General features: G+C 42.9%; 1 protein-coding gene across 3 annotated transcripts in view; it reads right to left on the reverse strand.

Annotated features, from left to right (window-relative positions):
• RASGRP1 (RAS guanyl releasing protein 1) overlaps positions 1-15,909 on the reverse strand; it is an 84,948-nt gene that overhangs the window by 11,572 nt on the left and 57,467 nt on the right. For all 3 annotated transcript variants that reach the window (XR_012903418.2, XM_075927038.2, XM_075927039.2), the window contains exons 11-16: positions 12,609-12,713; positions 9,296-9,405; positions 7,500-7,644; positions 6,493-6,529; positions 5,690-5,836; positions 1,204-1,577 (exon numbers count right to left, since the gene is read on the reverse strand). Coding sequence is in view for 2 of the 3 variants with exons in the window: in XM_075927038.2 (XP_075783153.1) it covers positions 1,204-1,577; positions 5,690-5,836; positions 6,493-6,529; positions 7,500-7,644; positions 9,296-9,405; positions 12,609-12,713 (918 nt within the window). In the remaining variant the exon portion in view is untranslated. The remainder of the gene's footprint in view (positions 1-1,203; positions 1,578-5,689; positions 5,837-6,492; positions 6,530-7,499; positions 7,645-9,295; positions 9,406-12,608; positions 12,714-15,909) is intronic.

The raw sequence follows: 15,909 nt of genomic DNA on the forward strand, positions 1-15,909 counted from the left end.
GATTAATCAAAATTTAACATCCCTATTTTTTCTCTTCTGGCTTTATTCTTGGGTGTTATCTGCGCCCTCCATGTCATGAATTCCTGCTGTTCTTTTCTCCTATTTACATTTCTTTGGGGTATTTTTTTAAATTTATTTTTGCCCTCACAATCATTCCCCTGTCATTTTCTCCTCAACTTTTCATTTCTATTAGCCTTTTTGTTTTTTCTCCATGGCTGACTAGCCCATACACTGAATGTTTTTCTCTCTGTATATTCACTTGTTTCATTGGTTCCAGCCTCTTGTTCTCATTTCTTTGTCTGCTTGATCATTCATATAGACTTTTCTAGGTGTTAAATGCAACTTCTACCGAGTAAAAATCAGAGTCAGGAAACTAATATTCAACAGCAAAGTGAACCTGGCCCCATTGCTCTGCCAATCAATGTTATGGTGTTATCACAATTTATAGGCAATTTGTACACACTTGCTTGTTCATTTTAAATTTAAAAAATGGGACTAGAATGCTAAATTCTGTTCAGCAGAGGCAAGCTTATTTAAGGAAGTTTTAGCTTAATTTCTTGAGTTTTTGTGATTAACTGTACCACCTTGAAATTGCATTCGAAATTTTTTTGGGGGAATTTTTTATCCTCCCATAGATTTCTTTTTAAGAAAAAAAGAAACTATAATATTTAGTAATTCTAGTTAGATTTTTAGGTCTGTCTCACTGTATGGTCTGTTAGTGCTTCTGGCAAGGCAAGGCTAACCTGGCATTAACATATTGGCTTACAGTTTAATGGCAACATATTCACTATGGAAACTAGGTTACAAACTACTGCCCAGTGCCTAAAATCGATAATTAGATTTATGGTGTAAAATCCTGGATCCAGTGACTTCAATGAGGCCAGGATTTCTTCTATGGATTTTAAGGCTGGGAGGCATCACTGCAATCATTTAGTCTGTTCTCCTGTATAACAAAGGCCTAGTAATTTCTGCATCAATCTCAATAGTTTTATGCTTGAGTAGAACTTTCTTTTTTTTTTAAGAAATACAGCCAATCTTTATTTAAAGTTTAAGGGATGGAAATTCTACAAATATCCCTTATTTAATTGTTCCAGTACTCTGTTACCTTGGCAGGGCAAAGAGACCTTGAAATGACAGTAGATTGTTAAACCAATGTTAAGACCCTAGTAGTGTGAAGGAGAATTTGGTCCATTGTGTAAGTACCTGCTCCAGTTCCTGGTACGAGGGTTTATGCATGCGATGCTCATTCTTTTGTTTCTGACTCGAGTCTTTGTTTTCCCATTTTACATATGCCTTCTTGCGGTATAGAACTGGGCTTGGCCATGGAGACGGTGGGGCAGGCTGTAGATAAATATTTTCTGATGGCATCCCATGTTCCTTCTCCCTCAGCCCACTGGGCACATCACTATTTGCCAGTGAGAGCTCTGTCTGTGTGCTCATGTCAACAACAGCTGGCTTCACTCTCACTGAGATTTTTTGGGTTGAGACACCCATAAGCATAATTGTTCGGTCCTTGCTCTCTTCATTGTGTTCAACCACTTCTCCATTAGGAAATGTAAATGGTCCTTCCTCCTGCCCTACAGAATGCAAACAATGAATTGAGTTAACTAAAGGCATGCATTGGGAAGGAAGATACATAGCCCACAGTCATTCACAGCGTACCTTCTAAAAACATGCAGTGCCATGTTTAATCTGAAATGGTGTTTATATTTACATCTCTCTGAATTTTGTCTAATAGTAGAGGCTCTTACACTTTATCCAGAATATGGAAACCTTCCCTCCCATTCACAAAATATCCTTGCAGCAACTACTTACATGGAAAAGTATTACTAGGAAAGTATTACTGTAAATTTAACTGTCTATAAGAGGATGTAGCATCATAAAAGTATAGAACTGGAAGGGACCTCAACAAATCATCTAGGCCAGTCTACTGCACTCAAGGCAAGTAATAACTAGACCATTCCTGACAGGTGTATGTCTAACTTGTTCCTGAAAACCTCCAATGATGGAGATTCTACAGCCTCCCTAGGCAATTTGTTCCAGTGCTTAGCTATCCTGAGAATTAGGAAACTTTATCTAATATCCAACCTGAACCCCCCTTGCTGCAATTTAAGCCCATTGCTGCTTGTCCGTTTTTAGTCACCTCTGTGTAACAACTAAAATGCACTAAAAATGAAAATGAAATAACACAGATCAGAAAGCTTCCTTCAAATAATTCCTAGAGCTTATCTTCTAGGGGGGAAAAAAAAACTAATCTTGACTTTATAATGGCTGCTGATTGAAAATGCGGTAAACTGTTCCAATGGCTAACTACCCTCACTTAAAAATGTATGTCTTACTTCCAGTCTGAATTTGTCTAGCTTCAACTGCCAGCCAACTCTTCTCTAAACCCTCTCTACTAATTGATCAACATGCTTTTTGAATTGTGGACTCTAGAAGTGGAGTCAGTATTCCAGCAGTGGTTGCAACAGTGCCAACTACTGAGGTAAGACAACCTCTCTTCACCTTTCCATACCTTTACTTTTTCCCCCCATGACCTAGGAAAAAAGTCACAACTTTTCTGTGTTCGCTTACCCCTCTAAAATTGGTGCAATGAAACACTTTATTTCACTGTCTTTCATGGAAGTGATTTCCGAAATGATTTGCAGTTAAAGGAGAATTACAAAATGAAAACAACAAATGAAAACAGAGAGGATGAGAAATGGAGAAGTAAAAATCTGACCTTAAGAGCTATTCTGTAACAGCAACTCCAGCTAGGCCTGATAAACTCACCTCAAATGTTTGCTATCATAATAATAATCGGTAAAGAATATTTTGAGATCTTAAATAAAAGCCACTCATACTGATCATTAATAATGTTGTGACAGTAACATATAATCAGCTACGTACTGTATTATATTGAAACTATATATTTGTAACTTGTATCATGGTGGTATTCCCCAGTACAAATGAAGAACTAGTTTTGCCAAAGAGACACATGCTCACAGATCTGCCTAGGTTCATGTGCAGAGTAAGCCATGTAAGCTAAATACAATGGAAGTTACATTTGCATTTCAAGTCAGCGCAAGGATGTGAAGACAAATTACAGGCAGCACAAAAGGGAGGGGAGGGGGGGAATCCTGACTGGGTCAATACAATGTGTACAGGAAATAAAAGGAGAAGCGAAAAGCCATTTTGATATTCCCCCTTCCTGAGGAAACTCATTGTAAGGTGGCAGCAGGGGGAGGGGAGGGGAGAGTCAAGAAACCTTGGATACTGGTTTTGACCAAACACCAGTGGCGTGCTCATAACTGAATCCTGGGAAGAAGATCGACTTTATGGAACAAGAAAGGTAACTCTGAATCAGTGCAGATTTTAAGATTCCAGTTAGGATAATGAGTGGAAACTTTCTCAGCATCTCTTAAATCTTTGTTAATAAACACACAAGTAGATTAGTGCTGTGGTGTTATGAAAAGATAACATCCTGAGATGTTCCAGCCAAGCTAAGTGTACACTGTTTCTCTGAGGACAACTTGTCTGGTAATTATTGTGAGTGTCCAGTGATGGGAACTAGATATTGAAGGGAGCACTTGGAAGATGGGGTGGAGAGGTTAGCCAAAGTCTGCGCACAGAAGGTGGAGACTGTGGGAAATCAATCATTGTGGGGCCAGAAGCTGTGGCTTTCAGGAAGCTGACTTATGGTAGACCGTTTCACACTTAGGGCAGGTGATGACAAAGTATCTCCAGAGGTGTTCCATCCACCGGACGATTAGCAGCAGCTGTCTGAGGACCCTACACTTTGGGGGGGTCCTGCGGCAGCCACTTCAACCATCTTATGGAAGGGAGGGGCCCAGTAGCTTACGGGTGCGTGGCACAGTGCAGCAGCAGGGGTCACTCCCTCCTCCACTCAGTGCAGTGATGAGATCCAGCAGCCTGCTCTGGCACGCTGCCCTCTCCCAGCTGGCTGCACTCCACTGCGGCAGTGGGAAATAGAGTGCCCTGGTCCTACGGCGTTCCACTTCTCACTGCCATGGAGAAGCAGGGTGCAGTAGGCTGGGAAAGAGTGGTGGGATGGAGCAGACTGATGGGCCACTCCAGTTCCTGCCGCCATGGTGAAGGGGTGTTGCTCTGGGTCCTGCACCTGGACCACTGGGGGGGGGGGGGCTTGGAAATGGATGAAGAGTTGATATGGTGAGATGTACAGCAGGTAGCCCTAATGGCAGAATTTCAGAGACTTTCACCTCAGCAGTGGAGAGAGGATGGGAAGTGAGACAATGAGGCTATGCCTAGTTGTCTGTACAGATGGGGGAAAGGAAGGAAAAGAGGCAAGTCTGGCTGCAGTAACTGTGGGGCAAACTCCTGAGGTTAAAAAGAGACAATTTTAAAAGTTTTTTTTAAAACGAATGGGGGGGGGGTAATGTATGATGCAGTTGTGCGTCTTTGTGCCTGGGCCAAGATGGACGGCCATATCTGCATGTGCTGGAGTCAGGAAAGAGAGATGAGCCTGAGGGAGGCCCCTGGTAACTCTGAGCCCACTTATATAATATTTCAGATGCTTCTTGCCAAGTGGTCGAATCTAAAGTACAGGCAGTTCCCGGGTTACGTACAAGATAGGGACTGTAGGTTTGTTCTTAAGTTGAATCTGTATGTAAGTCGGAACTGGCATCCAGATTCAGCCGCTGCTGAAACTGATCAGTTTCAACAACGGCTGAATCTGGACACCAGTTCTGACTTACATACAGATTCAACTTAAGAACCCCAGGCATCCCCAAGTCAGCTGCTGCTGAAACTGATCAGCAGCTGATTCCAGGAAGCCTGGGGCAGAGCAACTCTGCCTCGGGCTTCCTGTAGTCAGCCGCTGGTCAGTTTCAGCAGCGGCTAACTTGGGGACGCCTGGGGCAGAGCAGCTAGGGTGCTGCCGGGTTGGTCCAGCAGCGCCAAGGAACGGTGCTACGGGACCAACCGGCAGCGCCCCACCTGCTCTACCACAGGCCCCGGGCTTTGCTCCACATCTCCCTGGTCTGCTGGGGGTGGGCACTAGCTGCGTTCCCCCCCCAGCAGACCAGGGAGACGCTGAGCAAAGCCGCCGAGGACCCGGCCGGACCCGCGGTGCTTCCAGCTGATCTGGAAGCGGCCACAGGTCCGGCCCCGGGTCCTCCGCCGCTTTGCTCCCCGTCTCCCTGGTCTGCTGGCTCCCCCAGCAGACCAGGGAGATGGGGAGCAGCTTTTTTCGCCCCGGAGGAGGTGGGCAGCGGGACCAGGCGTCCCGCCGCTCCAGTCCTCCGGGGCGAGAAAATACCCGTTCGTAACTGCGGATCCAACATAAGTCGGATCCGCGTAACTCGGGGACTGCCTGTATACTGGAATCTGCTTGTCACAAGGTGGCACAATTAGTTAACACATCAGCCTTTCACTTTTAGATAGGTGACAGATCCTTTGAGTCACAGCTGAGAAAAGTTGGCAGGGTTTGGTCTGAGCTCTTGGTGCATATCATACATCTCTGCTTAGGAAATGACCACTACTGAATTAACAAGCAGGCGGGGGATAGTAGTGGGTGCACCCAGAGCCAGGTTTACTTGTGTCTGGCTCTAGCAACTGTTAATATGTTAATAAATACTAGAATTTATTCAATCAGCAAGTTCAGGGAGGGACTAAAAGAGGGGTCCTATATAGCAGTTACTTTGATCTTAGCTGTCTGAACCTCTCTCACCGTGGAAGTGTTCTTTGACTCCCACAGGGCAGAGGCTAGAAGCGAGGGCTGAGGTTGGGCTGTTATCTGTAGTCATGCTTTTGGATCTTTTCTTGCACTCAAATACAACCAGGTCTTTGCATTGCTTGTGACAGTTCATTCCACAATCTGTAAACAAGTAAAACAAGGTTTGTAGAAGTTAGTGGTTTTGCTGCAGCATCTGAGAGCTGTTCCCACACTGTATTACCTCCCCAGGAAACTGCAGAGGTCGTCTTACATGTTCTATAAGGCATGGTATGAAACCACAAATGAATGGTAAATGTACCCAACTTTTGCAATGTACTAATCGAACCACTTTTGTATCAAAGATATCACAACAGCAGAACATGTTATAGCAGTACTAGTCAAAGTGTCTAATAATCTTGAAGTCATATTATTTTCTCCTATGCAAAAGCCTACTGAAGTGTATGCAGGAAAGGAAAATTCTGCAATATTTCCATTGTAGAGCGCATCAAATAGTTCTGCTGAAAGCCGGTGTTTGTCTCCCTATCAAACAGGAGTCTCCATTACAGACCCTGTGGGGATTTGCAAAGAGCTAGGGCCATCTGTTATGACTTCACACTGTCTGGGGATCACCTGCTCCTTCTCCAGATCTGAGGTCCTGGCTTCCTTTGCCAACAGATGCCCTTGGGATCTGCGTCTTAGAGGGCAATGAAGTGGGGCTAGAGAAAATAATGTACCCTCCAGCTACAACCATATTTTTAATTTTGCAGGGCACCTTCACACCTGTGCATTAAGTCAACAGAAGAGGAAGTAGTAATTACCTTTGCATCTATAGCCTTGTTTAATAACTCCCCACAGCTGAAATTCAGGCACAAAGAAAAAAAGACATGTTTGCGTTAAAGTATTTCATTAAAATCTGGCATGTAGAATGACCCCCTCCCAGCATAAGAATGTGACAAAAGCCCACTAAGGATGCAATAGTATAGTTGATGAACCAATAAACAAAAGCTTATTGGTTAATGCTATCATCTATATGCATTTCAATGCAGAGCTGCAGTGGCTCCAGACCTGGTGCAAGCCAAGTCTGAGACGAGCTGCCTGCCTGCCAGGCTCCTACTACATTTTAAATGCAGAGCCACAGCAGGGATAGGTCCTGGACTTCGCTTTAACTGCCTTCCCTTATTGACTAATCATGTAGTCGATATAATTCTATCAACTACACAATTATGAAATTACCTGCTTCTTCACATCCCCAAAGCCCATCTCATTGTTTTGAGGCCTGATACTACTTCTTGTCAATCAATTGTCTTTGCTGATCTGCAGAGAGGTTCCAGAAGTGGAGTAGCAGGGGCGTTACAGACCGTATCTATTGTACTTTTGTAAAGCCTTATCTCCAGCTTGAGACACTTTCAGGTGCCATCACTAACACATAAGAATCACCCCACAGCAGCATGATGCTGATCCCAGGAATCAGTCATCAGAGAGCAGTGCAAGTCAGCTAGCCCAGTCTTCCTTTGCTAAACAAGAAACAGGTCTGGTGGGGCCAGTCCCAACAACCTCAGGAAGCAGCAGGCTTTGAAACTCTTGCCTGACAGTGATGCAGTGTGAAAGCCTGCTGCCTTGACAGCCAGAAGAACACAAGGGAGAAGGAGCAATGTTAAAGAAACAAAAACACTGCTAAAGAGAAATACTGAAATCTGGTCAGTAACATTAAATGCGCATATTTTCCTACAATTTCAATATTAGATGATAAATGTTTGCTTAGTAGACTGAAGGAACACCATTATGCCAATAAATATGAATATAATGTACTTAAAAATAAGCTTACAAATCCAGCACAGTTATCGCAGAACGTGGGCTTTAGGTAAGTGGTCTCCTGGAAGTTGTGAGCGAAGCCAAGACCTAATTTAGAATAGATTGAACTAGCCCTCATAAAGTAAGCTGTTATTTCATCTCTGCTAATCAGACCTTCCCTGCAAATAAACAAGAGAGATGGTTAATTGGGTCTCTGCTTTTCAGCAGCAAAAGGAGAGTAAACTACATCATCTCCTACTCACACTTCTGATGGTAGGAGTTGTCAGTCAATCTGGCAAAACTGGTCATGGATTCTATAGAAACTAATTATGAATTAAAATGCAGTTTGTTACTAAACAAAATTGCTTCATATGAAAGGCCATCTCATAACAGCTTCAGAGACCACTGTGCAACTATCAAAAAGCAAAAAAATAAAATACAAAACAGCAAGGGGGCATCTAGACTGGCATGATTTTGCGGAAATACTTTTAAGGGAAAAGTTTTTCTGTTAAAAGTATTTCTGCAAAAGAGCGTCTAGATTGGCACGGATGCTTTTGCGCAAAAGCATCCGTGTTCAGTATAGACACGCTTTTGCGCAAGAAAGCTCCGATGGCCATTTTAGCCATCTGGCTTTCTTGTACAAAAAATTAAGGTGCCTGTCTACACTGGCCCTTTTGCACAAGTATTCTTGTGCAAGAGGGCTTATCCCTGAGTGGGAGCATCAAAGTATTTGCGCAAGAAGCACTGAATTCTTACATTAGAAGGTCAGTGCTCTTGCGCAAATTCAAGCGGCCAGTGTAGACAGCTGGCAAGTTTTGTGTAAAAGCGGCCGCTTTTGTGCAAAATCTTGCCAATCTAGACACACCCCAATAGAATAACTTCTTCCAACAGGAAGTCACACTGTCCTTTACAATCTCTAGCTTAGAGTTAGAAAGGTGTGCCCTTTCATAGGAGGAAGAAAAATACCCACGAGGTATTAGTGGTAGAAACAAGTTTTAATTTTCTCTGCTTTCTAATGTTAATCTTTGGCAGGCCAGAGAAACACAAAGTGTGTGTACATTGCATCGTTATTTCAAAACAACAATGCAAGTATCTACACAGCCATTCCGGTTTTTTTTTTTGAAATAATTTCAAAATAGCTATTTCTAAATAAGGTGTGTGCCGATATTCCACTGCCGCTATTTCAAAATAGCCCCTCACCAGGGCCATTCTAAGTTATTCCTCCTCAGTGCCTCTAAATCGAGGTAGCACGTCTACATTAGGGAAGCCCACCTAGGACTAATTTTGAGGCTTCTGTGCAGTGTAGGTGTGCTATTTTGATATAAGCTATTTCAGAATAATTATGCAGTTAGTGTAGTGTGCAGTGTAGACATACCCCAAATGACTACCGCTGCATTTTTCTTTGTTGAGGAACATTTTGGTTAACACGAATGTCTGTTATTTGGTCAAACCATAGGTTTCACTAGGCTACATCAAACAATTTTGTTTTTCTACGTTATCTTTGACAATACAACTTGTTCCTAGATAAAGTTTTAGAAAAATGTTCAATACTGTTAATATTATTGAATTCAATTCAATAAAATATTCTTTAAGACATTGGAGAAAATTGAAGTGTAATCAGTCTATGCAACCTATTGGAGTCTCACAGCAGACTACTGGTTTTTTTTCTGCAGATGGGTGAGGTAATTTGCCACTAAGAAGGAGCTTTTGAGTTACATTTCTGCTTTCATTTTCAGAGAGGGGAGGGTGATTTTAACATCTCTTATGCCACTATCTGTTACAAAGCTCACATGCAAAAACCAATGTAAAACTAGGTTCATGGACACACACCTGTCCTTGTCCATGACACAAAATGAGAATGGAAAGCTGGCTGCAATCTTTTCAAACTCTTCCTGAGAAATGTATCCATCCTGATCATGGTCATAATTTTTGAAGACCGACTAGATAAAAGAATAAAAGAAAAATTTATAATGAAGTTAGACAACTTACTTTTCACTTTTTGGGGAAAAAATTAAATTCAAAATATATTAGCATCTCAGACAAAAACATGTATTCCTTCTGTTATTAAGTGTAAAATAAGCTTTAAGGGTTTCTTCAAAACAGTGCCAGGACCTCTCTCACTGGCTACCCTGCTTAAGTCTATGGAAGCATTGTACATTCTGGATATGTCGAACCAAAAGATAAATTCAAACAACACGGATGCAATTCTGTACTGGCCCATAGCATATGCAATCCCACTGACACTTCCCTTCCACAAATCCCTTTGTTTTTCACACCTGGTCCCTCTCTTCTCCCCCCCCCCCCCCCCCAATCCCCAAACCACTAAGGACAGGTCTACTCACAAGGACTGCACCAACATAGCCCACCTTTTTAAAACAGGAGCAGGCATGTGTGTGTGTGCACAAAATCTCCCAGAGCTAGATCTCGGTAATAAAACCAAAATAGTTGCTCAGATTATTTTATTGGGGCAGCTCTAAATTGGAGGGAGTGTCAAGTCAATGGAGTAGCACCACAGACACGAATGTACATCAGTTCAAGTAATCCTACCACCTCTAGCCTACCCTGCAGCAGTCACTGACTCCCTGAGCTGCGGTGACCTTTTAGCATTCCATGTCTAGGCATCAGCTTGTTCCAAAGTGACTGTGACTTTAAGATGCTTTACATACTCCCAAAAGTCCCACTTGCTCAAGACACCAGCCCAGCAAGCCATTGCCAATCTTTCAGAGTTTTCTTGGGATTGCCAAAGGGGCTAGAATGCCTAGCACATGTGTCTAAACCTAAAAGTAGAGAACAGACTTCTTCACTCTGGGGGGCAAGATGTATGCATAAATAGAGCTCAAAAACTCACCCAAAACAAGGTTGTCTGTCAGTGCCTGCCATACAAGAGAGCAGCTCTAAGCTTAGGAGCTTCCTTTTGATTGTCAGTGCGTGCTCCCTTTGTTATTTGAAACCAGGCAGAAATAGCTATGGGAGAGAACAGAAGTGTCCTTCCCTTTTCTATATCACTCTAGCTCCACTCCAAACACTGTTTACCATTTCTTCTGCTTTCCCTGCTTGGTGTCTTCTGCCTTCTCTCACACATCACCACATGCCACTCTCTCAGTTTGGGATGCCAGGTTCTCCAACCCTTACAAATGCTCACTAAAATCCTCTCCATGCAAGCAAGACTGCACACCACTAGTGAGGATTTCTGCACCTGTGCAAGTGCAACAATGTGAAGCCACTCAATCAAAATAAAGGGATTGAGTTAATGACTGCAATACAACTAGCACCTGCACAACTTGTGTATACAAGCCAAGAGTTTCCTTCTTGTAGGTGGCCAACTCTGAAAAATCCTTAAGCACACATGCTTAACCCTGAGTGCATGGGCAGTCCCAGTGACATCAGTTGAACTGCCCACACACTTAAAAACCAGGCTGAATTAAGGCCAATTCTGCAACCCTTGCAGCCATTTAGTAGCACAATTGAAGATGATGTGGCTACTTGTATCTATTAATAGAGCCCTGCAAATTTGTGGATATCAGCTTTATAGCCACAGGTATCTGCATCTGGGGATGTGTGGATGTGGATATGTGTAGATCATTTTTGCAGATGGTGGATACAAGATGAATCTCTCTTGTCCAGCAGCCTTGGGTCCAGAGTGGTCCTGAACAAGGGAATTTACCAGTCCTGGGGAGATCAGGCATCTGCGCTCTCCTGGGGCTTCCCTCTTGGCTGCTACTCCAGAAAAACCTGGAGGCGTGACCTTCTCTGGCTCACCTGCCTGGCTCTGCTGCCCCCCCCCCCCCGCCTGTTCCCAGGGCTCTGCTTCCTGCCCCACACAGGGTGGCACCTGCTCCCAGGAATCCCCAGCTCACTGGCCCTGCAGGCTGCAGGCCAGCTTTGCTCCCAGCCACACTCAACCTCTGCGGCTGGAGCTGTCTGCTCTAGCAACAATTGTGGTCCTCCTGGACCATGGATGTTGCCGGACAGAGTCCCAGATGAGAGAGGTTCAATCGGTACCAATTTTGTATCTGTGCAGGGCTCTATTAAATATAAGGGTTGCAGAATTAGGTCCTAAATCCTCATTTTAAAAGTTCCTCTCATTAAACTCTTGCTAAGCAATTTGTGGAAAAGCATGTGAAACACTAGCATGGACCATAGCTCTTTAATCCCGCTCATTCATTTAACCATTTTAACTCTGGGCTTGTTGCTTGGCCTGCTACCCAACCCTACCATGACTGTGTAGTCCCTCCGTGGCCGTGGGGTCCTGATGGCCTCTTCGTAGCCAGGGCTGCCCCAGCCTACTACTGATAGATGCCATTGGAGATTACTGGCAGGGTCCAGTTAACCATTAAGCATACTGGTATGCCTCAAGCTTACCAGTGTGCTTAATAGTATGTTTACTGGTTAACCGTTTTAACATCTCTAACAGGGCTTACTCAAGTTTCTCAGGTTCCACCCTGCCCGCCACAGCTCTGCTAACTGTTCTCAAAGTAGAAGGCCCCAGTTTTGGAAGCTGATTGATCCACAGCCCTATTTAAACCCAGCACAGGAACAGGAAGCTGTCTATGAACTAGGATCCACTTTGCTATTGACTGCTTTTGCTACTCTGGCTTCACTTCCTGGTATCCTGAACTGGCACAACTCTGGTTCCTGATATGTGGTTCTTCATGTTAATCTTCTGCTTCTTACTTCCTGGCAACCTGACCCTGATTGCCTTCTGACATTTAACTCTTGTTTTGCCTTTTGGCCGGTCTCAGACTGACTTCTTGGTAGGTGACCTGGCCTGACTCCTGCTTTGATCACCACCTCAGAATGCTCAGGTCCCAGTTACGATAAATACACTGCATCAATACTAACTTTTGCAGAGAATGAATGTGTGCTGAACTGGGTAATCTGAGTATTTTAGTCTCCTAAACAATAACTACTTGCAACCCCAGTTTAAGTAGCAGTGCAGTTCGATGATACCTCTGAGGGGATTGTAACTACTATAACAACTTTCAAACAATGCAATGTTTTAAACATTGTTTACAAACAGGCACAGTACAGTTTTGAAGATGTCTGGTTTTCAGTACAGTTTTGAAGATGTCTGCAGCTAATCATTACTTTTATTATTATATACAAGACATAATCAAATATACATAGTACTTTGGCCACTTACATCTACCATTCTCTGAACGTGTTTGCTGATTGTCTTTGGATCAGGTTTTGGAGCTACGCCTGAGGCCCAGTCTGCAACTACAGGTGGTTTGGAAGGTGTCAATGGCTAAAAATAAACATCATAAAAACTTATTACCATCTCATCATATGTTCAATATCCAAGTTCTTTCCATTGTCTAACAGATGTGTAAGAATGGCTAGCCAGGATCAAAGTGGTGCACCCAGTAGCCTGTCTCTTGACAGGGTCAATACTAGATACCCAAGAGGAACATCTTCACTGAGCTATCTACATTGATACTTAGGTCTTTTCCCTAAGGTGTTGTTACAGTTAATTCAGAGCTCAGTAAGGTGGGTAAGTAGTTCAAATTACTTTTGCCAAGGTACAGTCCCTTGTTGTTCCTTCCTCCCACACACACACACAAACCAATCTACCATCATGTTGCCTACTCATCCACCCTTATTGGCTAACTCTGCAATTCCTTACATGATGTTTGTCTTGATTAGCTTAAAAACTTGTGTCATCTGTAGTTTGCTACTCTATATTTTACCCCTTGCTGCAGCTCAGTAAGTATATATTGAACACCACCTGTCTTAGTATGGAGCCGTGGCATCCTGTTAAACTTTTGCCATAAAACAAAGTGACCACTTTATTTCTCTTTTTTAATCTGAGTTTCTGCTTCCTCACAATATTGCGTGTCCCACTCCATAACTATTTAATTTACTCAGCAGTCTTTTGTGAAGGACTTGGTCACAGGCTTTTTCTACTAGCAATTGATGATGCATAATTTTCCTTTATAACAGCTGTTAGTCTTTATATCATGCCCCCCCCTTTTTTTTACACTATTGTTGTTTCAACCCATTTACCAGGAACAGCAGTAATTTCCCCAGTACTGCTACATTACACCCTATGTATTTTGATTAACAATAGATCAGTTTAAAAAAAACTTATGAGTGACTTTATAAGACCTCAATACCTAGAAGCAAAGAAATCAAGGTCATGAAACAGCATCGGCCATCAGGCCTGACAAACTCACTGCACCTAACACATTTAGCTATGATCTTTGAAAAATCATGGCAGACAGGGGAGATTCCAGAAGACTGGAAAAGGGCAAATATTGTGCCCATCTATAAAAAGGGGAATAAGAACAACCCAGGAAACTATAGACCGGTCAGTTTAACGTCTGTCCCAGGGAAGATAATGGAGCAGGTAATTAAGGAAATCCTATGCAAACACTTGGAAGGTAATAAAGTGATAGGGAATAGCCAGCATGGGTTTGTGAAGAACAAGTCATGCCAAACTAATCTGATAGCTTTCTTTGATAAGATAACGAGCCTTGTGGATAAGGGAGAAGCGGTGGATGTCATATATCTAGACTTTAGTAAGGCATTTGATACGGTCTCGCATGATATTCTTATTGATAAACTAGGCAAATATAACTTAGATAGGGCCACGATAAGGTGGGTGCATAATTGGCTGGATAACCGTAGTCAGAGAGTTGTTGTTAACGGTTCTAAATCCTGCTGGAAAGGGATAACAAGTGGAGTTCCTCAAGGGTCTGTTTTGGGACCCGTACTGTTCAATATCTTCATCAATGATGTAGATATTGGGATAGAGAGTACGCTTATTAAGTTTGCAGATGATACCAAACTGGGTGGGGTTGCGACTTCTTTGGAGGATAGGGACATAATTCAAAATGACCTTAGCAAGTTAGAGAAATGGTCAGAGGTAAACAGGATGAGGTTTAATAAAGAGAAATGCAAAGTGCTCCACTTAGGAAGGAACAATCAGTTCCATACATACAAGATGGGAAGCGACTGTCTAGGAAGGAGCATGGCAGAAAGGGATCTAGGGGTCATAGTGGACCACAAGTTGAATATGAGTCAACAGTGTGATGCTGTTGCAAAAAAAGCAAATATGATTCTAGGTTGTATCAACAGGTGTGTTGTAAACAAAACTCGTGAAGTCATTCTGCCGCTCTACTCTGCACTAGTTAGGCCTCAGTTGGAGTACTGTGTCCAGTTCTGGGCGCCACATTTCAAGAAAGATGTGGAGAAATTGGAAAGGGTACAGAGAAGAGCGACAAGAATGATTAAAGGTCTAGAGAACATGACCTATGAAGCCAGGCTTCATGAACTGGGCTTGTTTAGTTTGGAAAAAAGAAGATTAAGGGGGGATATGATAGCGGTTTTCAAATATCTAAAAGGGTGTCACAAGGAGGAAGGAGAAAATTTGTTCCTCTTGGTTTCTGAGGACAGGACAAGGAGTAATGGGCTTAAAGTGCAGCAGGGGAGGTTTAGATTGGACATTAGGAAAAAATTCCTAACTGTCAGGGTGGTCAAATATTGGAATAAATTGCCAAGGGAGGTGGTGGAATCTCCCTCTCTGGAGATATTTAAAAACAGGTTAGATAGACATCTGTCAGGGATGGTGTAGGTGGAGCTTGGTCCTGCCTTGAGGGCGGGGGGCTGGACTCGATGACCTCTTGAGGTCCCTTCCAGTCCTATTATTCTATGATTCTATGATTGGTGTCATTGTGCTTCTCTGGAAAGAATATTGCATCAGGTGTCAGTTGAAAAAAATACTTCTTTCATACTGGTCATCACCATTAGACAGTTGTGAGTGTATACTGAAAATATGTGTAAACTAGGCATGCCTGATAGATAAAGTTTATCTAGTGAATGGAATGTTGATTTATCTGTCAGCCTTAGGTCTCTAATCAGCATTGTAAAAGCCAAACAAAAGTCAACAGGAAAAGCAGATTAACAGAAGGATGAGAAAACAGCCTTAGCATAGATAAGATAATATGGCATGACTTCTGCATGCTAGCAGAGAAGAACTTTGACTGAGGACGATGGTAAAGAATACTTTTCAAAGGTTTTCTTGAACATAGGTGGGGAAGGACGCTTTGTGCATTCATCACTAAAGGAGCAAAGATGCCAATGCCTTTCGGACTCGTGGATTCTCGGTTTAGGATGCTGAGGGGCAACTTTAGGAGAGAAACTCAAACAAGGATGGCAGCCTGTCAAGTTAAATCTTAGTCACCAGAAAGTGCTATACTTTCATTTGTAACCATTTTCTGTTTCTATTATCTTTGCAGTTTCAGTTAAGCCTGTTCACTTTTAATAAACTTATTCTTGGGTTTACTGTAACTTCATCTCAGCGCTCTAATATTACAGTAAAAGTGTGAATCCTCAGAAGAGCTGGTCTATTCGGTCTCTCTGGAGTCAGTGGACTTGGTAAGCTTTGTGAGAATCTGGTGACAGTGTCTGGTGAAGGCTCTTCTGGGGAGGGGATTGGAAAT

This window comes from Pelodiscus sinensis, chromosome 5, assembly GCF_052426305.1.
Source record: "Pelodiscus sinensis isolate ZL-2025 chromosome 5, ASM5242630v1, whole genome shotgun sequence".
Lineage (NCBI taxonomy): Eukaryota > Metazoa > Chordata > Testudines > Trionychidae > Pelodiscus > Pelodiscus sinensis.